At 47.2% G+C, this 23,441-nt stretch overlaps 1 protein-coding gene across 1 annotated transcript; it reads right to left on the bottom strand.

Moving 5' to 3' along the window:
* Positions 1 to 8,155: 8,155 nt before the first annotated feature.
* On the bottom strand, positions 8,156 to 22,798 carry Cacng6 (calcium voltage-gated channel auxiliary subunit gamma 6). Its single transcript, XM_059253793.1, has 4 exons — positions 22,468 to 22,798; positions 17,491 to 17,565; positions 14,923 to 15,060; positions 8,156 to 8,391 (listed from the first exon to the last, which is right to left on the bottom strand). Exons 1-4 carry the CDS (start codon positions 22,796 to 22,798, stop codon positions 8,156 to 8,158), a joined length of 780 nt encoding a protein of 259 aa, XP_059109776.1.
* Positions 22,799 to 23,441: the final 643 nt, after the last annotated feature.

Consider the following 23,441-nt stretch of genomic DNA (forward strand, 5'->3'; position numbering starts at 1 on the left):
CTGTACTAAGCAATTTGAAACACTGAGTTTTTAACCAATCATGGTCATGCAAGTTAATGCAGGGATACATTGTTGTCAATCACAGTCAACTAAGAGAATACAAGTTAACACTGGGTGTGCTCCTTAGCTGTTTTGTTAAGTTCTTATTGTATGTGCATGGCATTTTGCGGGTGTGTATGTCTGTCAGCATGTGCACGCAGTAACCATGGAGGAGGCTAGAAGAAGGCATTGGATCCCCTGGACCTGGAGTTACAGATGGTTGTGAGCCACCATGTGGGTGCTGGGAACAAAGCCGGGTTCTCTGGGTGAGCAGCTAGTGCTCTTAACCACTGAGCCATCTCTCCAGCCCCCAAGCTGGTTAGTTTGTTTTTATTGTCAACTTGACATAACCCTAGTGCCACTGAGGAAGAGAGAACGTCCACTGAAGAATTGCCTTAGTCAGATTGGCCCGTGGCCATGTCTTCAAGGAAATGTCTTGATTGTAGATTGACATGCAGAGGGTTCAGCCCACTGTAGGCAATGTCATCCTGAGCAGGTAGTTCCTGGGCTACATAAGAAGGAAGCAGGGCCAGTGAGTCAGTCAGTAAGCTGCATTCTCTGTGATTCTGTTCCAGGGGCCTGCCTTGAGTTTCTGTCCTGACTTCCTTCAGTGATGAACTGTGATTCAGAAGGGAAGTGGAAATAAACCCTTTCCTCCCCAAGCTGCTTTTGGTCATGATGTTTATCACAGCAATAGAAGCACAAACTAGGGTGCAAGGATACATTGTTGACAACTATTGTTCTACAACTTACTGCTTGGTCACAGTGCTCCACAGCTTATGGGTCCTTTGTCTTTGGGGGGGGGGTGTCTTAGTTAGGGTTTTATCGCTGTGAAGGGCATCTCTTATAAATGGAAACATTTCACTGGGGCTGGATTACAGTTTCAGAGGTTTAATCAGTTACTGTCACAGTGAAGAAGTATGGCAGCATGCAGGCAAACATGGTGCTGGAGAAGGAGGTGAGAGTTCTACATCTTGATCCACAGGCAGCAGGAAAAAGACGGAGACACACTGAGACCTCAAAGCCTACCCTCTAGTGACACACTTTCTCCAACCAAGCCACACCCACTCCAACAAGGCCACAGTTCCTAACAGTGCTACTCTCTATGGGCCTATGGGGGGGGGGCATTTTATTCAAACCAGCACAGGGGTCTCACCCTGCTCCATATCTGAGAAATCCATGTGCCCTCCTTCCACTCCCATCACTGTCAACCTGGAACAGAAACCTACGCTGTCCCTGGCGCTGTGAAGCAGGTACTGTCACTCGGATCTTGAATAGCTCCAGAAGGCCACATGTCAAAGGCTGAGTCGCCAGCCAGTGCTACTGGAAGAGAGTGGAACCTTTCGGGGGCAAGACCTAGAGGAAAGACGTGAAATCACTGGGGGCAGGTACTTTAGGGGATATGGACCCACCTCTGCTTCCTGGCTGCCATGGTGTGCAGCCCTCCTCTACCACGGCAGCAAACCCAGAGTCACAGGGCCAGCTGACCATGCGCTGCAATTTGAAATTGTGAGGCACAAAAAATCTGTCCTTTTGAGTTTTGTAAGGGTTTCATTTCTTCTTCCTCTATCTATCTACCTATTTACCTATCTACCTATCTACCTACCTATCTACTTATCTATCTGTCTGTCTAATCTGTCATCTATCTATCTACCTAATCTGTCATCTATCTATCTGTCATCTATTTTTATGGTGCTGAGGCTGGAACCCCAGGTCTTACACAAGCCAGGTAAGCACTCGACCACTGAGCCATGCTCCCAGTCCCTCACTGGTGAATCCTAGGCAAGCACTGCTGAGCCGCACACACCCTCCTCCTGATATATTCTAATAAGTTCACTAAGCTGCATGTTTCCTGAGACGAGGTCTTGCTGTGCAGCCCTGGAAGGCCCTCTTGCCTCAGCCTCCCACGTTCTGAGGCGACAGGCACCCACCACCACATTCGCTTTAAGTTGACCATCTGTTACCAGCTATCTTCTTGCAGTGACAAAAAGCTGACTATGTCGGAGAGCCGTGGTTAGGGAGCGCTGTAGGAAGGCTGCAGACTCCTTCGGTAGTCATACCTCAGTGCGGTCCCTTCCTTGCCTTGACCCCAGGTAGGAAGGAGGTTTGGGGGCCTGGGGAGATGGCTCAGTGGGTAAGAGTGCTTGCTGTGACTTATCGATTCTCAGCACCCATTTAAAAGCCGGAGGTGGCTGTGAGTGTGAAAGGAAAAATATCAGCTCAGGACCCCCAAGATGAAGTTCCGCCCCAGAGAGACAGAGGGCAGAGAGGAGAGAGGCAGAGATAAAGGCAGGAGGTAAAGAAGCGGAGAGGATGAAGGGGAACGGAACCAGGACGTGAGCAGGGATATTTGTCCCAGAGGGATAAAGGGCTGCCTCTGGATAGAAAAGGGACAGATGTGGCCCATAGGAAAACAGCAGTTTATAAAGGTACAAGAGGAAACCCCACGTTAAGATGAGATGTTCAGGGACAAAGGGCTGCCTCTGGATAGAAAAGGGACAGATGTGGCCCATAGGAGAACAGCAGTTTATAAAGGTACAAGAGGAAACCCTGTGTTAGGATGAGATGTTCATTTTAATTGGGTATATTCACTAGGTGAGCCAAAGGGGGCCTTTTGATTGCTATTTCAATACTTTGACAGCTGGATCTTGATAGTCAGCCTCAGGAGGAGGAAGTGGCCAAATAAGGGACTGAACCTTGGGGGCTAGCTTTAGGGATGTAATCTAACAGTTTCCAGCCAGTCAGAGGGAATGGGGGAGAAGGACAAAGCCTTCCAGAGCCACATGCTCGAGTGGGTCAGAGTCCCTTCCGGGTACCTCTAACCCTAGTGTTGGGGAGCCGAGAGTAACAGGGAAATTTGGGGTGCTTGCTGGTCATTCAGTCTGGACAAAATGGTAAGTTTTCAGTTCAGTGAGAGACCTTGTCTTACAGGGAATAAGGTAAGGAGTGAGAAGACGCCGGATGTCATCCCCTGGCTCAGGAATTCGCTCTAGGTGGAGATTCCACCAGGCAGAACCGTTTCTCCCAATCAGAGGCCCTTCCAGCCTGCTAAGCCCCGCTGTTACACAGCACTCTGGGATCGTCCAAGCTGGCGAGGCACAAAATCAAAGATAAAGAGAAGTGGTTGGTGATCTTTCTTAGCACTTATCTCAGCTTATAATTACACGGCCATTAGCATGATGATGGGATTAATATCTGTTTCCACGGGCAGACTGTCAGCTCCTCAGGGGTCGGTCTTCACTCTCTACTGCATGCCAGGCCCGAAGTGCCGCTTGATAAACAATAATAACTGCAAAGACAGATGCAGCTATGATCTGGTGCCAGGAGGCCTCCAAGCAGCTTTGCAGGGATTATTACTGCATTTACTCCTTGAAGTGGCCCGGGGAAGCCAGTGCTGTGCTGAGCCTGTGAGCTATCCTCACGATGATGTCATGAAGGCACACACAGAAGGCAAGTTCCTCCAGCTACATGGAGGAGCCACACTTTAAAATCAACTTTTCATGTCCTTTCTTTTTAAGGCATTCGTTTGGCTAGTTGGTTTTAATTTTTGATTTGTTTGGAGATAGGGTCTCACTATGTAGCCTTGGCTGGTCTAGAACTGTGTAAACCAGGCTGGCCTCAGACACACTGAGATCCACTTGCCTCTGCTTCTCAAGTGCTGGGATTAAAGTATGCATCGCTACACCTGGCCTCCTTTTATTAAGGGTTTTATTTCTATTTTTTTTTTGTTTATGTATACATATGTACGTACATACGTGTGTGTGTGTGTGTGTGTGTGTGTGTGTGTGTGTGTGTGTGTGTGTGTTGAAACACCAGATCCTTGGACCTGGAGTTACCTGGAGCTGTTCAAATTGGGTTCTGGGAACTGAACTCTGTTGCTCTAAAAAAGCTTTTATTATTTTATGTATATGAGTGTTTTGCCTGCATGTATGAATGTACACCATATGGGTACCTGGCACCGGTAGTCAAAGAGATTGAATCCTCTAGAGCTGAAGTTACAGATGGTGGTGAGCCACCCCATGGGGGCTGGGATTCAAACCCAGGTCCCCTGCAAGAGTAGCCAGTGCTCTTAAACGGTAAGCCACCTCTCCAGCTGAGCCATCACGTTAGCCCAGACTTTCACCTTTTACAATAAGCACACAAAGTGACGGGTTTCCTCGTAACATACATTTTCACACATCGTTCTGGCTGGCCAATCCCGCCTGGCATGTCTGTGGGTTCTGTGGAATCTTGATCCTCAGACTTGTGCCTCAAGTGCTTTCCTGCGGGACCGTTTCTCCAGCCCCCTGAACCAGATTTTCATTATCCGTTTGTGACGGACATCTGATGAATTCCAGTCCCCAGCTAGTGTGACCAGGGATGAACAGGGATGTGGTGGGACACAGGGTCCTTCGGTTGTATGCCCAAGGTGGTATAGCTGGGTGGTTATAGAAGACAGAAGTTCTAGTTTTAGTGTTTGGAGGAACCTCCACACTGACTTCCACAGTGTCTGCTCAGTGACTAAAGGTTCACCGTGCCCCACATCCTCACCAGCATGTTGTCATGTCATAGTCACCACGCCTTGGCTGTCCAGCCTCTGTGTCCTCTGCCTGTGGCTGCTCAGGCATGTTTTTGACTAAATGCCTCAATTAGCTTTAGTTTGATGTTTCCCCCATAATTAGATTTGTATTATAAGTACGAATCATCACAACTAATTACAAATGTGTGGAACTACAGCATGGTGGCTTTATTCTCAGGGAGGCAAATACCTGAGGGAGTTTTCGGTTATTATTTTTGAGATAGGGTATCATAAATAGCCCTGGCTGCCTGGAACTCACAGAGATCTGCCTGCCTCTGCCTCCTGAGCGCTGGGGTTAAAGGTCACCATCATTGGCAAGCCTGAGTTTTGAGTGTATCATTCCGGCTTCTCATATAATTCTGTGCTTCGTAGCAAACAGGCATGTGGTGTGAAAGGCCGGGGTTGGGATTCTGCCTTCTCCACGTAGTAACGGTATAGCTCTGAGAAAGGCCACACTTAAGTTCTCCGACCGGTTGCATTTCTATTGAGCCATCAACAGCAGTATCACAGACTCACACCATAACATAAAACACCTGGACCAGTGCCCAGCACACAGTGGTATGTGAGCAGGGAAAGACTGCTCTTCATAAGAGATGAAGGCGGTCTTCTCGCTGAGAGACTCCAGATCTGACACAAGGCCCTCAGTTCCTGGTGGCTTTGGGAACATTTCACAAGAGGGAGAAGAAAGACTTTTAAGAGCCGGAGGCTGGAGAGGGGTGTTGTGCAATGCTGTGCTCTGGACATGACGTGGCACTCATAAACTCACAGCAGCTGCAGTCACCTGCTCAAGATCAAGGCAAAGAGATCACTCAGCATTCCAGCAGGAAGCACCAACTGGACCCGGTGGGTTACCAGAGAGAGGGGAAGAGGGGCGGGATATGAAAGTGTACGCTTATGTGTCGGGATGCCTTGTGGGAGTGAGAGGGGAGAATTAGGGGTAGATATGACTGAGATGCTGATTGATGTTGAATTGTTAGACAACAAAAGATGCTTTTATGAAAAAAAAGTAAAAAAATTTTATGTCTCCTCTGTGTCCCCAACAAGATAATTGCCTTTCATGAATCTCATACTGCCCAAACTCTACCCATCATTAGTCAATGACACCTTCATATAGTATGTGCATGCACTTGTGGGGGCGAGTCGCGTGCATGCGTGTGTGTGTGTGTGTGTGTGTGTGTGTGTGTGTGTGTGTGTGCAGGCCAGATATCAACCTCAGCATTATTACTCAGGTGCTTCCCTTATTAGTTTTATAGACAGTGCCCCTCACGTGAGGCTCATGAAGAGGCTAGACTACCTAAAGAGCAAGACCTGAGGAGCCTTCTGGCTCTGCTTCCCCAGCTCTGGACCGCCATGCCAGGTTTGCACATGGGTTCCAGAGATCAAACTCTGCTCCTCATGCTTGCATGGCAAACACTGTACTGAGCCATTTCTCCAGCCTCCACCTCCACGTTTAATTCCGGTTTATTTGTGTGCATGTCATGGTATACATGTGAGGCCAGAGGGAAACTTTCTGAAGCTGGTCCCTTCCACCCCGTGGGTGCTGGGGATCGAACTCAGGTCCTCAGCCTTGGCAGCAAGCACCTCCACCCTCTGAGCAGTCTTGAAGCCCCTCCTCTCCACGTTTTTCAGCTTCTCTCCTAGAAGCACCCACGTTCTCTGGTGCCAAAGTCTGGATTCACCTGCTGGGGATGTTGTCACAAATCATTGCCAGGTGCTTGGACAACAAACCTGTCGCCTTATGGTTCTGGATGTTTTAAGTACAGAATGCAGGTTGAGCATCCTGCTTCCTTCCTTCTCAGGCTTGAGGCAGGAATTCACCAAGGGACTTACAGATGGCTGTCTTCTTCCTGTGTCCCTCCATGCTGCCTTCCCTCTGTGAATGCCCGTCTCTGTGTCCCCCATCTCTCCTGAATTAGAGCCAACCCTGGTGACCTTGCTTTGATGTGATTATCTCTGTAAAGCCCTGCTCTCCAGAACCACACCTACGACCCCAGCACTGAGGCAGGAGGGTCACTGCAAGTTTGCAGCCAGCCTTACCTAATTAGTGAGTTTTAGACAAGCCAGGAGTTCAAAGGAAGATCCTGTCTCAGAACAAGCAAACAACAAATGCATCTTCAGAGCCGGACACAGTAGTGGATGCCTGAAATCCTAGTGCTCAGGAGACTGAGGCAGGAACATTGAGAGTTTGAGGCCAGCTTGGCCTACACAGTGAGACTGCCTCAAATTTTAAAAATTAAATAAAACAGAAGGGGGACTACTTGGGAACAGGTAGGAGAGTGGGGTAGGGGGGATGATGAAGTGGTCAAAATATGTTTGTACAGAACGTCATATGAGGGGTTGGAGAGATGTCTCAGCAGTTAAGAGAACTTGTTGCTCTTGCAGACGACACAGGTTTGAGTCCCAGTCACATGATGGTCCACTTCCAGGAGTTCTGATACCCTCTTCTGACTTCTGATGGCACCAAAGACACACAGGGTGCACAGACATGCAGGCAAAATACTCACACAGAAAACAAAAATTAATAAATCTAAAGAACATCATATGAAACCCAGCATTTTGTACAGTGAATATGTACACACACACACACACACACACACACACACACACACACACACACGAAACTATAACCAAATGAGGTTGCACTGAGGGTCCCCAGTACGTGTACTTTTGTGAGGGACAAGATTCAAACTGTGGCCATGTCTGTGTTCTGAACTGATGCCTTTTCCAAGTTCTTGTCTGCATGTGTGGGCATGTGGACAAGTGACTCCAGGACAGATAGGAGCATGTGGCCAGTGAATGGAGAGGACAGGGGCTCCTTGCTCCACCCTAGAACGCATGCGTTCCACACAGACAGGCTCCAAACCAAAGCTGTCACATCTTCCAGCCTTTAATCGCAAATCAGATCACAGTGAAGTCAGACCCGGGCTCTTCCCTGTCCCACCAGGTAGTCGTAGGAGTCTCTCCCTCAAGGGAATCAGCATAAACTTGGACAAGGAAGGCCCCCAAATCCTTCTGGGACCCCTGCCCTCCCACCAGCTCATACCCTGCTCCCCGTCAGCTCCCTGGGAGGTTCCCCAGGGAGCCTGAATTTGCACACAGCCTCTTCACATCCTGCCCCAAGCAACAAAAAATGGGGGTGGGGGTGGGGGGGTATGTCCTCCATAGCCTCCACCTTATTTTTGAGACAGTATCTCTCGCTGAACCTGGACCTCATTAATTGGCTAGGCTAGCTGGCCAGTGAGCCCCAGGGTTCCCCAGTCTCTGCCTTCCGACCCAGAGATTACAGACATGTGCCGCTGATTTGGCTTGGAAAGTGGGTTCTGGGGGCCCAAACTTAAGTCCTCCTGCTTGCTCAGCAAGCACTTTACCTACCGAGTCATCTCCCACACCCCCAAAACTGCTGTTGACAGAGAGAAGATGAGGGACCAAGACGTTTTTGTGAAATGGGCCCCCAGAGTGGGAAGAACAGTTTCTCTAAAAGAGAGATGGAAAGTCTTGAGGAGAAAGCTGGAAACTGAGGCAGGCTTGGCAGATGCCTACAGAAAGCAGGCCAGGGCTCTAGGTGGTTGGGCCACGCTTGGGGCACAGCGACCCCCAGGGCCAGGAAGGCAGGGTGAGCAACAGGAAACAGATGCCCCCCAGCAGCAGGATGAGGCCAGCGGCCACACCACAGCCCAGGGACCAGGAATACTCATAGGTCAGGCGTGGAGCTGGGGGAGTCTCAGGGCTGGCTCCCTGAAGCAGGGCTCTAACGGAATGCCGGAACACCTCCAGGCTGACGAAGAGCAGTAGGCCTGTAGGGGAAGAACAGAGCGAGACTCAGGCTGGAGAGATGGCTCAGTGGTTAAAAGCACCCACTGGTCTTCCAGAAGACCACCGGTTCAATTCCCAGCAACCACATGGTGGTTCACAGCTGTGACTCCACACAGATATACATGCAGGCAAAACACAAATGCACATAAAAACAAACAAACAAATAAATAAGAATAGACAGTGAGACTCCCAGCCCTGGCAAAACACCAGTGTACATAAATAAGTAAGTAGAGAGATAGAGAGATAAAAGAGAGTGAGACTCTTAGCCCTGGGACTCCAGTTTGGGTTTGAGATTGTCACCCCTTTGTTCCTTTACTAACCAAGGATCCTCTTACGATTTCCCTCGGCTGTCCAACAGTCATCCTCTTTCCACCAGTGGGGGACAGGAAATATTACATCTGTGCTTAACATGCAGACTTTTTTCTTGCTCTCTCTCTCTCTCTCTCTCTCTCTCTCTCTCTCTCTCTCTCTCTCTCTCTGTGTGTGTGTGTGTGTGTGTATGCATGCAATGCATGCCCATGTGTGTATGCATGAAGAGGTCAATGCAAGGTACCTTCCTCAATTACTTTCCACTTTTTTTGAGGCACTGGGGATTGAACCTAGGGCCTTGTACTTGCTAGGCAAGTCCTCTATCGCAGAGCTACACCCCCAGCTCCCACTTTATTTTTATTTTATTTTATTTTATTTTATTTGGTTTTTCGAGACAGAGTTTCCCTGTGTAGCTTTGCGCCTTTTCCTGGAACTCACTTGGTAACCCAGGCTGGCCTCGACCTCACAGAGATCCGCCTGGCTCTGCCTCCCGAGTGCTGGGATTAAAGGCGTGCGCCACCACCGCCCGGCCACCCACTTTATTTTTTAAGACATTTTTAAATTACATTTTGGGGAGCATGTGTGTGCACCACGGCACATGCGTGGAGGTCAGAAGACAAACTGTAGGGATCAATTCTCTCCTTCCACCACCTGGGACTTGGGGAGTGAACTCAGGTCATCGAGGTTGCTGTCAAGTCCCTACGCCTGCTGAGCCGTCTTGCAGGCCCTATGCCTAATTTTTTGAGACAGGGCCTCTCACTGGCCCAGTGCTCACTAATTTAGCTCGACTCACTAGCCAGCAAGTTCTCCTGTCTCTGTCACCCTGCTGGGACTATAGACTTATAAAGTATAGAGTATAAAAGCTGTCTTGCGTTTAGTGGGTTCCGGAGACTAATCTCAGGTTCCCACGCTTGCAACAGCAAGCACTTTATTGACTGAACCATTTCCCCAGCCTCCCATTGCTTCATTTTGAGACAAGGTCTCCTATAGCCCAAGCTGCCCTGGAAGTCATTATGTATACCAGGCTGGCTTTGAAGTTACAGAAATCCTTCTCCATTTGTTTAAATAGTGGGATTACCGGCATTTCCTACTATGCCTGGCTTAATCACTTTTATTTGGGTTGGGAGGATCTCTATAGTGCTGGCTGTCCTGAAGCTTGATATGTTGGCCATGTTGGCTTGGAACTCACAGAAATCCTCCTGCCTCTGCCTCCCAAGTGCCAGGATTAAAGACATGTGCCACCACACCTGGCAAGCATTTTTATATGTTTGGTTATTTTGCCTGCATTTTTGTCTGTGCACTATGTTCACGAAGTGCCCACAGAGGTATCGGATCCCCTGGAACTGGAGATATTAATGGTTGTGAGGAATCAAACCTCAGTCCTCTGGAAAAGCAGCCAGTGCTCTTAACTGCTGAGACATTGCTCTAGCTGCAATCATTATTGTTTTTAAAGGAATTGTTTGTTTCTTGGTTTGAGACAGTCTTGCTATGTAGCTCAGGCTGTTCTCTAACTCACGATTTTCTTGTCTTAACCTCCTGAGTGTTAGGGTTATAGGTATGCACCACAACACTTAGCTAGCTTTTTTTTTTTTTTTTTTTTTTTGGTTTTTCAAGACAGGGTTTCTCTGTGTAGCTTTGCGCCTTTCCTGGAACTCGCTTTGGAGACCAGGCTAGCCTCGAACTCACAGAGATCCGCCTGGCTCTGCCTCCCGAGTGCTGGGATTAAAGGCGTGCGCCACCACCGCCCGGTTAGCTAGCTTTTTATGGGATTTTTCTCCAATCTTTTGAAAGTCACTTCAGAGAAATCCGTAGACACTCCTGCCAAACAAAGAACACAAACTAGACACCACTGACCTGGTGGTGACATATTGCACCTTCTAAAACAAATATAGGAGAAGGAAAGAGGATTTCAGAGAGTGATACTCGGTAGGGAGAAAAGAAAATTAAAGGTGTATTTATGTGTGTGTGTGTGTGTGTGTGTGTGTGTGTGTGTGTGTGTGTGTATACTATGTGAGTGCAATACCCACAAAGGCCAGAAAAGAGCAGCAAGCCTCTGGAGTTGGAGTTATAGGCAGCTATGATCTGTCTAACATGAGTGCAACCAAACTTGGATCCTGTGGAAGAACACCAATTGCTCTTAACCACTGAGCCATCTCTCCAGCATCTCCATTTTTTTTTAAGTAGGGAGAGTCAGGAATGGTTGTGCATGCCTATAATCCTAGTACTCAGGATTGCTACAAGTTCAAGGCCGGCCCGGGCTACATAATAAATACCAGGCTAGTCATGGATACATGAAAACAAATGCTGGAAAGGATATGGAGAAAAGGGAACCCATGTTCACGTTTGGTGTGAGTTTAAAATACTATAGCTGCTATGGAAATCAGTGTTCCTGGGTGATATAAAAAAGCAGGCTGAGCAAGCCAAAAGGAGCAAGACAGTAAGCAGCATCCTGCCATGGCCTTGGCTTCAGTTCCTGTCTCCAAGTTCCTGCCCTGCTTCAGTTCCTGCTCTGACTTTCCTTAGTGATGGACTGTTACTTGGAAGCATAAGACGAAATAACCTTATGCTCATCAAGCTCTTTTTGATGACGGTGTTTTATCACAGCTATAGAAACCGGAAGGTGGTGGTGCACACCTTTAATCCCAGCACTCAGGAGGCAGAGGCAGGTGGATCTCTATGAGTTTGAGGCCAGCCTAGTCTACAGACTGAGTTCCAGGACAGCCAGGGCTGCACAGAGAAACCCTGTCTCAAAAAAGAAAAAAAAAAAAAGAAAAAAAGAAAGAAAAAAAAGAAAGAAAGAAAGAAAGAAAGAAAGAAAGAAAGAAAGAAAGAAAGAGAACAGAAACCCTAACTAGGACAGTATCTATCACTCATCACTAACAATGCAATGACACCACCACCGTCACAGCCACCACACAAACATTAACATCTACCACCATCATCTCTAGAGTCACCACCACTGTCATCACTATGATCATCACAACCTATCAACACTATGATCTCCATCCCTACCCTCACCCCACCATAATCACCAACATCACTATCTGCACTTTGACTGTCATCACTACCATCTCTATCACCACCATCAGCACCATCAGCACCATCAATCACATCATAATCACCATCATCATCATCATCATTACCATCAATTACGTTATAATCACCATCATGACCACCTATCATCACCATCATCACCATCAATCCCATCATAATCACCATCTTCACCACCTATCATCATTATCATTACCATAAATCCCATCACAATCACTATCATCACCACCATCAACATCAATCCCATCACAATCACCATCATCACCACCTATAACCACCAATCATCACCATCATCACCACCTATCACCACCATCATCACCATCAGTCCCATAATAATCTCCATCATCACCACCACCCCATCAATACCCACATCATCACTCTCACACCACCACCATCATTATCAATACTGACACCATCAACATCTCCGACATCACCTATTGCCACTTCAATTGTCGATACCATACTTTGGATAACTCCCATTATCTTTTGAGCATCAGCTTAAACTTCACTTTCTTGGGGAGGTTTTTTTTTTTTTTTTTTTTTTTTGACATGCAATACCATAACAGTGTAGTCTTCATATCCCTTCTCATCACAATAGCAGTTGAATGGTTATACATGTAATTATTAGTTGTTATCAGCCAGAATGAAGAGCACTAGATAGCACACATGGTGTCTTATTTGATTTAGTCTTGCATCTCTAGCATCTCCTAGAACATACGAGTATTCACAACCATACAAAGAATAAAGAAATGAATTTGTATGCTTAGCTATTTTTCTAATCATTGCATCTGGTTCAACAAGGAAACTCTGAATGATAGGCGGAATCTCCCAATGACACCCCACGATTCAAGACACACCTAGCATCTTAAGTAGGGCATAAAACACAGAGTCTCCAGTTAGGCATTCATTCTATCATAACAGCTCTAAGCCTACAAAGACCCCACAGAAGCAAAAGTCCCAAAATTCAACAACAAAATTCAGCGAAAAAGAGGCCAAGAAAGCTTAGCATCAAGCCTTACCTCTTGGTGGCTACCTGCACAAGACCTGCACAAGACTGGTTATCCATTATGAAAAGGGGAGATGTAGGTAGTTAATGGTTTCTGGCCAAGGAGAAATATATTCCTCAGTGGTGTTGTAGCCACTGGTAACTTGACTTTAGTCAAGTAAACAACCCTCTATCCATGCAAGCAACACCAATTAAATGCAGTGGGGCACCAAAAAGTTGAAGGGGGACTTGGAAGGAAGGGGGTTAGCAGGAGAGGGACAAGGGAGGATGAATGGGGTGGGGATGTGAACAAAGTACATACGTGTTTGTGTATGTATGAGTGTAAAACTTCACGTGAACAAGTTTTTTTTTTAAAAAAAAAAAAAAAAAAAGTCCCACCTCTGCCATTAGTTGTGTGGCTATGAGAAGTCACTTGATTTTTTTGAATTTCAGTGTTCTTATCAACAAAATGAAGACTAGTATAGTCTTTGGGGCTGGAGAGGTGGCTTGGTGATTTAAGAGCACTTGCTGCTCATGCAGAGAACCCAGGTTGGGTTCCCAGCACTCACAACCATCTATAGTTCCAGTTCCAATGGATCCAATGCCCTTCTCCGGACTCCTCAGGCACCAGGTACACATATGGTGAACAGACACGCATGAAGACAAGCACTCATACATATAAAATAAAAATAAATAAATAAAAATAATAGCAACCTTTAGCTAGTCCACTCGCTGTAATACTTTGAGATAGATGTGAACTAAACTGAAGTCTTTGTTATTACTGAGGTGTACATTTCACAAAATGTGGCATTTTTTTTTCTGGATCTTCACCTACAAGAATACAACACGTCAGGCTGGAGAGATGGCTCAGTAGTTAAGAGCACTGGCTGTTCTTCCAAAGGACCTGAGTTCAATTCCCAGCACCCACATGGTTGTTCATAACCATCTGTAATGGGGTCTGATTGCCTCTTCTGGTATGCATGAAGACAGAGCACTCATACACATAAAAGAAATAAATAAACCATTTCTTTAAAAAAAAAAAAAAAAAAGAACACAACACAGTCGCTGCAGACACCAAGTCCAAAACTCAAAGACTGTTTAGAAACTTTCTTTTTTTCTTTTTTTTTTTTTTGGTTTTTCGAGACAGGGTTTCTCTGTGTAGCTTTGTGCCTTTCCTGGGACTCACTTGGTAGCCCAGGTTGGCCTCGAACTCACAGAGATCCACCTGCCTCTGCCTCCCGAGTGCTGGGATTAAAGGCGTGCGCCACCACCGCCCGGCTAGAAACTTTCTTAATGGCTTGAGACTCTCTCATCTTCAGACCTGCTCAGCCGTGAGCTCCTTTGCCCTCCCAGCATGCAATACTGCTCAGAGACCTGCCTCCACCTCCAAGAATACAACAGTGTTGGAGATTCCAGGCCAAATCTAAAAGAGTTGCTTGGAGAGAATTCAATTGTCATGCAACAGCAGGGTTTAGAATGTTCCTAGCTTTTAGATTTTACATAAACTCACCCTAGCTCCTGGCATGCAACAGTGCCTGGAGATCAACCCCTTCCCCTTGACATCAAACAATCATTGGAGACCCCATGTCCAAACCCCAAATAGTATTTGGAGACATTCCACTCTTCTGCAGACAACAGGATTTGGAATTCTTCCATCTCTGAACCTACTACAGCCCTTGAACAGACCTATCCTCTGCTCCCAGCATCGAGTAGTGAGTAGAGATTCCATTTTCAGTGTACTTGGCACTCCCAGCTCCAAATGCAAAACAGCAGTTAAATCTAAATAAACCTTGCCAGCAAGAGTCCTTGGAATTCTTCCATCTTTGAGCCTACTAGAGCTCTTGGGTTTCTCCTCACTCCCAGCATGCAGCTGTGCTTAGAGATTCTATTTCCCAGCACACAACATTGTGTGGATTTTCCACTGCTCAGCACTCAAATGTGAGCAGAGATGCTAACTTTCAGTATACAGCAGTTGGTAGAGATCCAACTACCCAGCATGCAACAGTGTGTAGAGATCCACCTCCTAGCATGCAGTAGGATATAGAGTTCCCACCTCCCAGCATGCAACAGTATGTGGAATCCAACCTCCCAGCATGCAGCGGTGTGTAGAGACCTCACTCACTTCCCAGCATGCAATGTCCTTGGCCTCCACACACTCAGCCCTCACCTGAGAGGCCAAAGCAGACAGCTCCCAAGCGGAGCAGGAACTCTGCACCTTTACTGAGCACCATGATGACACAGAGGCAGCCCAAGGCCATGGCTGTCAGGCTCAGCACGGCTATCACAGCAGCTGCCAGGTTTACTTCTGCAAGGAGGGGCCAAGGAAGAGGCAGAGAACATGGGAACAAAAGAATGGACAGCACTTCTCCACAAGAACCAGAACCAGAAGGATGGAGGACTTCAAAGTCCTCCTGAGAGCTTGTTACTTACACTGTTGAGTGAACGGAGGCTTGGATGGATCAGTTAGTTAACTTGGCTCAGGTTATAGAACAAAAAGGGGACAAGGCCAGGTCAGGGATACTGGAATGACCATCTGCAGCTTATCCTTTGGTCATCACTGGGTTAAGAGACGATGAAGAGGAGGGGATAGGGTGTGGTGATATTTTATTTGTGCACCCCAATAAAGCTTATCTGAGGATCACAGGAAAAAGCCAGCCACTATATTAAACACAGAAGTCAGGCAGTAGTAGTACATGCCTTTAATCCTAGCATTCAGGAGGCAGAGATTCATCCAGACCTCTGTGAGTTCAAGGCCACACTGGGAACAGAGCCAGGCGTATTGGCACAAGCCTTTAGTCCCAGTGCTAGTTAACCATAGAGGTCTGGAGGTCTGTACAGACAGACAGGAAGTGACAGAGCTGGGCAGAAAGAAGTGATGTAGCTGGGCAGAGAGAGGAAGTGAGATGGCAAGGCACAAAAGGGATATAGGCATGGGCATTCAGGAAGTAGCTCTCTGGAGGTTGAGGAGTTGGTAAGGTGAGGTTGGCTGTGGCTTGTCCTATTCCTCTGATCTTTCAGTTTTCACCCCAATATCTAACTCTGTTTTTTTATTAATAAAACAGTTTAGCAATTCATCTTACAATAAGGTGTAGGGGACAGTGACAAAGGTGATGCGCTATCTTGCAACCACCCAGGTTGAAATTTTCCACAACTACTTCCCAGCTGGAAAATTCTGGTAAAGTGCTACGACCCCTCTCAGTCTTCGGCTCTGGAAAATCCAGGTTAGGAGTCACATCAAGTGCCCAGTGTGGTGCTCAGCATGTAGTAGGTGGTCCATATGAATGCGTCAGGTTATTTTAACATCTCAGAGGTGAACAGTGACTTGACCCAGCTCACATGAGAAAAGAATGGAGACAGTAAGGGGCTCTCATATTGACCAGGACTCACAAGTTTAGCTGCATTAAATTCTTATTTAAAGCCGGGTGGTGGTGGTGCACACCTTTAATCCCAACACTCGGGAGGCAGAGCCAGGCAAATTTCTGTGAGTTCAAGGCCAGCCTGGGCTACAGAGTGAGTTCCAGGAAAGGCGCAAAGCTACACAGAGAAACCCTGTCACAAAAAAAAAAAAAAAAAAAGTAAATTCTTATTAAAAAAAAAAAAAAAAAAACAGTAAGAGACATGAAATGATCCCAGTTCCTCTGTGGAGACACTGAGGCATTGGAGTGATGTTCACAAAGCCGTATTTAGAGTAAAAAGGACAAAGTCCTCAGAGTTGCACTGTTCGGTAGAGTAGTAGCTACAGACACACATTCTATTTTAAGTTCACTGAAGTTAACATTAAAAACACATTTTCCGCCGGGCGGTGGTGGCGCACGCCTTTAATCCCAGCACTCGGGAGGCAGAGCCAGGCGGATCTCTGTGAGTTCGAGGCCAGCCTGGGCTACCAAGTGAGTTCCAGGAAAGGCGCAAAGCTACACAGAGAAACCCTGTCTCGAAAAACCAAAAAAAAAAAAAAAAAAAAAAAAAAAAAAAAACACATTTTCCCCATCATACCAGCCACCTTCTGAGTACTCAGCAGCTCCATGTGGCTTCAGGCCCTCAGATGGACCAGTGTGCACATTTCCATTGTTCACATACGTTTCTGTAGATTCGGGGGTTTTTAGGACTGGGCTAGTGCCCCTGCCCTTTTGTGGGAAATGGATAATAATACTCTCAACCATTTCTGATTTGTTGTCTCACCTGGATGATGAAGCTAAAGTCTCAGCCTTGCAGGGTCATAGCAAGAACTAGAGTTTGTGCTAACAAACACGGGTGTTGGGATTAGCATATAAAGTATCTTTAACATGCTTATAATGCTCAATACAGAGAGGAAGTATGATTTGCCCAAGCCACACAGTACAGGCAGAGTTAGCGGTCAGAGTGCTGGACACACAGTCTGGTGATCATTGTCCTCACTCTCTCTCTCTCTTTTTTTTTTTTTTTTTTTTTTTTTTTTTTTTTTTTTTTGAGACAGGGTTTCTCTGTGTAACAGCCCTGGCTGTCCTGGAACTCACTCTGTAGATCAGGCTGGCCTCGAACTCACAGAGATCCACCTGCCTCTGCCTCCTGAGTGCTGGAATTAAGGCGTGCGCCACCACCGCCTGGCTGTTGTCCCCATCCTTAACTCACCATCACCCTCCTAATATGGGGCAGCCACCGAAGCTGAGCCCATGCTGAGCACAACACTGTCACTCACTGCTTCAGAGCTGCCATCCTAGCCCCAGCCCTCCCTTGTCACCATATGAGACGTCCTCACCTTTCTTGGTGGTTCGCTGGAAGATGCGTGCATTCTCCCCTGTGGTGAAGAATTTGAAGTAGGTGCAGTTTGCTTCTGCGGGGTGCAGGAAGGAAAAAAGGGAGATGATGACGTGAAGTTTTGTGTAAGTTCAAGGCTGGACACTACCCAGGCACTACAGGGAACTACAAATAGAATATTAGTATGGCTAACACACAGCAGAGAAAAATCAGGCTGGCAAGACGGTTCAGCATATAAAGGTGCTTGTTACTAAGCCTGATGACCTGAGTGAAGGAGAGAGCTGACTCCTGTCTGTCTCACACACAAACACACACACACACACACACACACACACACGGTTGGGGGAGGGCAATAAATAAATAAATGCACCAAGATAGAAAATGACACTGAGAGGTAAATAACACTTGCCACATCACTGACGTCCAGGGACTAAGGTTTTAACCCCAAGCCCTGCAGTCTAAGCCTTTGGCACAAGTGAGCCATTAACCTCTCTGGACCCTCAGATTCTTCCTCTTTAAATGAGTTGACAGTCTCTCTCCTGGCTCCTTCATGTGAGTCCTAGGAGCAAGTGGATTGGAAATGAGTTATCATTTCATTCAACAAAGGACACCAAGATGCAGGTACCAGGAGGCTAAGAGACTCGGGAAAAGTTCCTCTCTCTTATGCTGTATCCACAAAGGGCTCCTGCAGATTAGCAAGTGGGAGAGAGAAGTAACCCCATTGAAACACGGGCAAAGAATATGAATAGTTATTCACGGGAGGGCAGGTCTGGATAGCTCACAAGTACATGAAGAGAGACTCTGCTGCAGCGGGAGTCGGAGAAACGCAACTTGAACCAGCAGGGAGGTACCACTTCACATCAATTAGTTGGGCAAATATTGAAAGGGCAGTATGAAGCATGGAGGGGAATCCGAGGAAGCAGCTGGGAGTGTAAACTGGCACTGGTGAAGGGCTCTGACATGCTTAGAAAACGAAGTACAGGTATAGAGCAGGCAATAACTGTTCAGATAAGTAACGGGCTGTGGGCATAGCTGAGGAACAATAAACGTATGTCATTTGCAGCTGGGGAGATGGCTCAGGGGTTAAAAGCATATGCCACCCCTGCTGAGGACCTGAGTTAGGGTCCTGGTACCCACATTGGGCTGCTTACAACAGCAATTCCAGTATGAGATAATCCAATGCCCTTTTCTGGATTCTGTGCACCTTTCTGGGACTTCACACACAGGTAGGGTACACATCATCCCCACGTATCACATAATTCAAAAGTAAAATAAATCACGATAATGTCACATAGAAGTCATCCTAGTCTACATAAGTACACACTTTGATGTTCTCAAGATGAATTAGCTTAAACATGCATTTTTCAGAACACATCTCTACCACTAAGTGACACGTGTTTGTATGTCTTTGCCCTATGACACAATAATTTCATTTCTGGATTTCCCAAAAAGGAAAGAATACCACGTATAGGAATACAGATATGGTTGTTCTCTGTGGCATCGTTTACTAAGGTGTAGTAGGAAATAACCTAGTGTCCATCTCTTGAGCAATGGACAGTTGAGACAGATGTTCTCATGGACATTGTTGTAACATAGAGTCTCCATGAACTACAAAAACATAAAGTAAGTAGGAGAAATTTGGAAATCACAGCGTTGAGCAAGAAAACTTACATTGAAAACAATATAAAAATCGCATAATACCATTTCTTCAAATCAAAACACACACATATAAAAACTCAAACTCTACATATATTTCCAAGTCAAAACATGTGTGCATGGATGCAACGTCAAACACGTAGGAGAGAATTTTCTTTGAGACAGAGTCTCCCTGTGTAGCCCTGGCTATCCTGGAATTTGCTATGTAGACCAGGCTGGCCTCAAATTCACAGAGATCTTCCCGCCTCTGCTTCCTGAGTGCTGGGACAAAAGGTATGTACCACCATGCCCAGCTTGGGAAATAAATTTTAAAATAGGCAGATGTGGTGCCAGACTGGGCTACGTGATACGTTGTCTTTAAAAAGAAAAAAAAATTAAGGCATAGCATGAGAAGAACCCTGTGAAAGCAGACAATCATTTTTTATGTAAACATTTTATGTAAACATATGTAAAATTCACTCAATGCCACTGTTAATCTCAATATGAGAAAACAGAATGTTCTAACTTGCTAAGACAGGGTTTCATGTATCCTGAGCTGACCTTGAACCTGCTGCAAAGCTAAGGACGGCCTTGAACTTCTGACCCTCCTGCCTCCACCTCCCAAGTGCTCGCACTATAGGTGTGTGGCACCATACCTGGCTTATGTGGTGCTGGGGAATCAAACTCAGGGTTTTGTGCACACTAGGCAAGCACGTACATGTACTTCTCGCGTGCCTTCTACACTCTGACCTACTCTTTTATTCTGCATATGGGGAAAATGAGACGCGGAAGAAGAGAAGGGAAGATGCAGAATCACAAGGGTCAGAGAACATTGGAAAAGGAGCCAGACAATTTGGAGAGGTGGAAATGGAACCTTATCATTTGAAGGGAAGATATGAAGGGACAAGGAGATAAATCACGTCAAGTGAGGGTATGGGGCATGCCCGATTTCAGCTCAGGGAAGAAGGGTTTGCAGTTTCCAGGCAGGAGCAGCTCCAAGTATAAGCCTGTCAGCCTCCAGCACCAAGAGGCAAAGGGCACTTCCTGTGAAAGGAAGATGCTCTTTGTAGCCATGGGTAGAGGATACATTCTACACCCATGAGAGAATACAGAGTCCTTCTGGGGCTGGGTGTGGTGTCTGGCATCCCATTTGGCTGCTGATAACAGGACTTTGTGTCCATGTCCCACAGAGGATAGGACAAACTGGCTTGGGAAGCAACAGAGTGAGTCACTCTCTGATAGACAAGGGACATAATGGCTTTCTTTTAATTTTTAAATGAAATTATTTCTTTGAGACAGTGGAATCCAAGAAAGGTCCTCTGATGAGGCAGAATTGTGGGATGTTGGGAACGGCCTTATAAGAAAGGTGAAGTCGTCTTATTTTGTTTTGTTTTTGACAAAAGGTGTTATGCAGCCTAGGCTGGCCTATAACTCACTATATAGCCAGGCTGGCTTTGAACTCCTGATCTTCCTGCTTCTGCCTCCTGAGTACTGGTGTGTGCCTCCATGCTCAGTGGTGAAGTCCTTTTTGACAAGTAGAGGGAATAGCAAGAGATGCGAAGGACCTCATCACACACAGTGAAGTGGCGGAGGACAACAGTCTTCTCTCCCAAAGAGTGAAGGCCTCTGAGACCTTTTAAGCCCCAGTGACACACAATAAGGCATAGCTCTTAGGAACAGAGACGTCCGAGAGTCAAACCCCATAGAACCAGCCTGAGGCACAGACTAGGCACTAAAAGTTCTTGCTCCTTATTCTCCCGCTCCCCCTCCCCGTAGAACAAGTATGGTGGTAATCCAGGTAATCCATCACCGAGCTGTGCTCCAGCCCCTCACTGGGGGATTCTAGGCAGATGGTCTACCACTAAGCCACACTCCCAGCTCCTTAATGTGAGATTCTAGGCAGGTGCTCTACCTCTCAGCCACACACCCAGCCCCTCACTGGGGGACTCTAGGCAAATGTTCTACCACTGAGACATGCCCCCCCAGCTCTCTTTTTGCTTTTTAAGAGAGGATCGCACAAAGTTGCCCTGGCTGACTTTCAACTCCCTCGGTATCCCAGGCTGCCCTTGCGCTCTCAATCCTCCTGCCTCCGCTTCCTGAGTACCTATGATTACAGAAGTGCACCACCAGGCCCAGCTAGCATCCCATATTCGTTTTCATTATCCCATTTTGCAAAGGTTTGGGATCATCTTGACTGAGATGCCAAGCAGTGAGAAACACCAGAAAAGAACTGTTTAAGATAGCTCATTAGGACAGGCAAGTAGTTCAAGCCCCAGACAGAAGCTTCCCACTTCAAAGGCTTAGGGCATCCTATGTGGGTTCCATTATCACATCTGGAAAAGGAGGGGTTGAGGAATGAAAAGAAATCCATTCAGAGCCCAGAAGGGGTGAAAGGTATTCCTTGAGGAGTCCTAAGACTTGAGGAGCAGCATGGCAGAGATCTCACTGAATAAATGATACCCAAAGCGGTTTTTGATGGCTGTCAAACATTATCCTTGAGTCAAAAGAGGTAAAATAAACACCTATCCAGTTCCCGGGGGTATAGAATGTCCCACTTGTCTAAGAAAAGGGCATAGCATGTTCTGTCAGAGAGTGAGAGGTACAGGATAGCCCTCTGGCACAGCTGAGAGCAAAAGAACCATCATGGGGGAAAAGAAGGGTTATGGAGTGTCTGTAGGGCAAGGGGGACAGGGTTGGACAATGTCTGCTCTGACCACGTAGAGGTGAGGGAGACTGGAAATAAACATTTCCCAGGAGAGTCAGTGTGCACCCGGAATTGTGAGAGGCACCCTGGGAAGAACTTCATTCGACTGTATCCACAAACAGGGAATCAGCACAGATTTTTTTACTTCCGGGTGGGCGTAGGGTGGTCTGTCTCCACATAGGCTCACAGAGTGGGAATGTGGGATGTCTCCAGGCTTCTAGTGAAGGGCACAGGCTGTCTGTGGGTGCATGCCTGTCTGACGGGGAATGCAGGCAGTTCTAGGGGATACGGGTTGGCGGGGGTGGGTACAGGCTGTTCTGAGGGTACCAGCTGGGTCTGGAGGCACAGGCTGTCTCTTGGGGTACAGGCTGGTCTGGGGCACAGGCCATAGCTAAAAGACAAACTTTAAGAAACAAGTTTCTTTAGGAGATATGCTACTTAAGGACATGAGCTATGTCTGAGCTTCCCTTCCCCACTCCCTTTCTCTCCAGTTTCTGTAAGCACAGGTTGATCTGGGCACAAATCATTTCTTAGGGAAAAGACTCCCCACCCTCCTCCCGGAACAAGGTTTTCCCAGATATAAGCTTCTTTCTCCCTGACTGTGGGACACAGGCCTGGGTTCAGGACACTGCCTCTCACCTCCTGGTAGCTCAGCCGGGCCACAGGTCTCCCTGCCCGCGGGCACGTCAGCCTGCCACAGCCGCTTGATGCACACCTTCCACAGCCCCATATGGGCAGCCTCACAGACGGCGCTGCCGTTGGTCTTGTATGTATTGAGTTCCACCCAGAACTCGGTGCCCACGGACAGCACAGCCAGTGTGGCACCCACCGTAGCCAACAGCAACACCAGCTTGATCTTGCCCTCGCGCTCCGGAGTCAAACCGAGATTCTGCTGTCCCTGGGCACGACGCCGTCCCACAGCGGCTCGACGGCGATCCTCCTCTTGCATAAAGAAGTTAGACCACATCATCATGATGATGGGAGCGGGCAGAGCTCAGGCGAGCTTCGAGGAGTCAGACAGATCTGTGCAGGGGTCCCTGAGGGGCAGGGAACAGGGCCTGGACTTTTGAAGGAAGTGGGGAGGGGGTGCTCAATGTCAGCTAGATTGGGAATGAGCAAAAGCTGAACCCCAAAAGCAAGAGTGGAGGCCTCTGCCTCTCGGGAGAGGAAAAATAAACAAAAACAAAGAAACAAAGAAACTGTATTCTTGACCTAAGGATGCCTGATAGATTTAAACAGACACCACCTGGGCTTGTGCACGTGAATTTGGCAAAGGTGAGGCCTAGAGGAAAAGCCAGGCTCCTGAGGTTCACCTATCCTGGGGAGCTCCAGGGGAAAGACCAGCCCAGTCTGGTAGGCTCTCTCCAGTAAGCCTCAGAATTCTCCCAGAGAGGGGAGCTGAGGTGCTTCGTGTGTTTGAGAGAAATGGTCTAGGGTTGTTCGGGCTCAGAGTTTGAAAAGGGAGGAAATCACAACACCTTTAGATTATACAAGAGTTAGAATTGGGGTTTCCCAGGGAAGATTAGATACCCCTCCAAGTATCTGAGAGGCAAAGAGGATCCTCCAATATTCACAGCAGATCCGGGTGCCCTACTGGAATTCCGGGGAAAAGG

Source organism: Peromyscus eremicus, chromosome 1, assembly GCF_949786415.1.
Source record: "Peromyscus eremicus chromosome 1, PerEre_H2_v1, whole genome shotgun sequence".
In the NCBI taxonomy this organism is placed as follows: Eukaryota; Metazoa; Chordata; class Mammalia; order Rodentia; family Cricetidae; genus Peromyscus; species Peromyscus eremicus.

Excerpts from the sequence above, each read along its gene's own strand:
- Cacng6 (XM_059253793.1), bottom strand. The coding sequence starts at position 22,798 with ATGATGTGGTCTAACTTCTTTATGCAAGAGGAGGATCGCCGTCGAGCC. Across the intron at positions 17,566-22,467 it reads CCCGGCTGAGCTACCAGGAG|AAGCAAACTGCACCTACTTC; the intron begins GTGAGAGGCAGT and ends TGCACCCCGCAG. Across the intron at positions 8,392-14,922 it reads TGTCTGCTTTGGCCTCTCAG|GCCTACTGCTCTTCGTCAGC; the intron begins GTGAGGGCTGAG and ends CTTCCCCTACAG.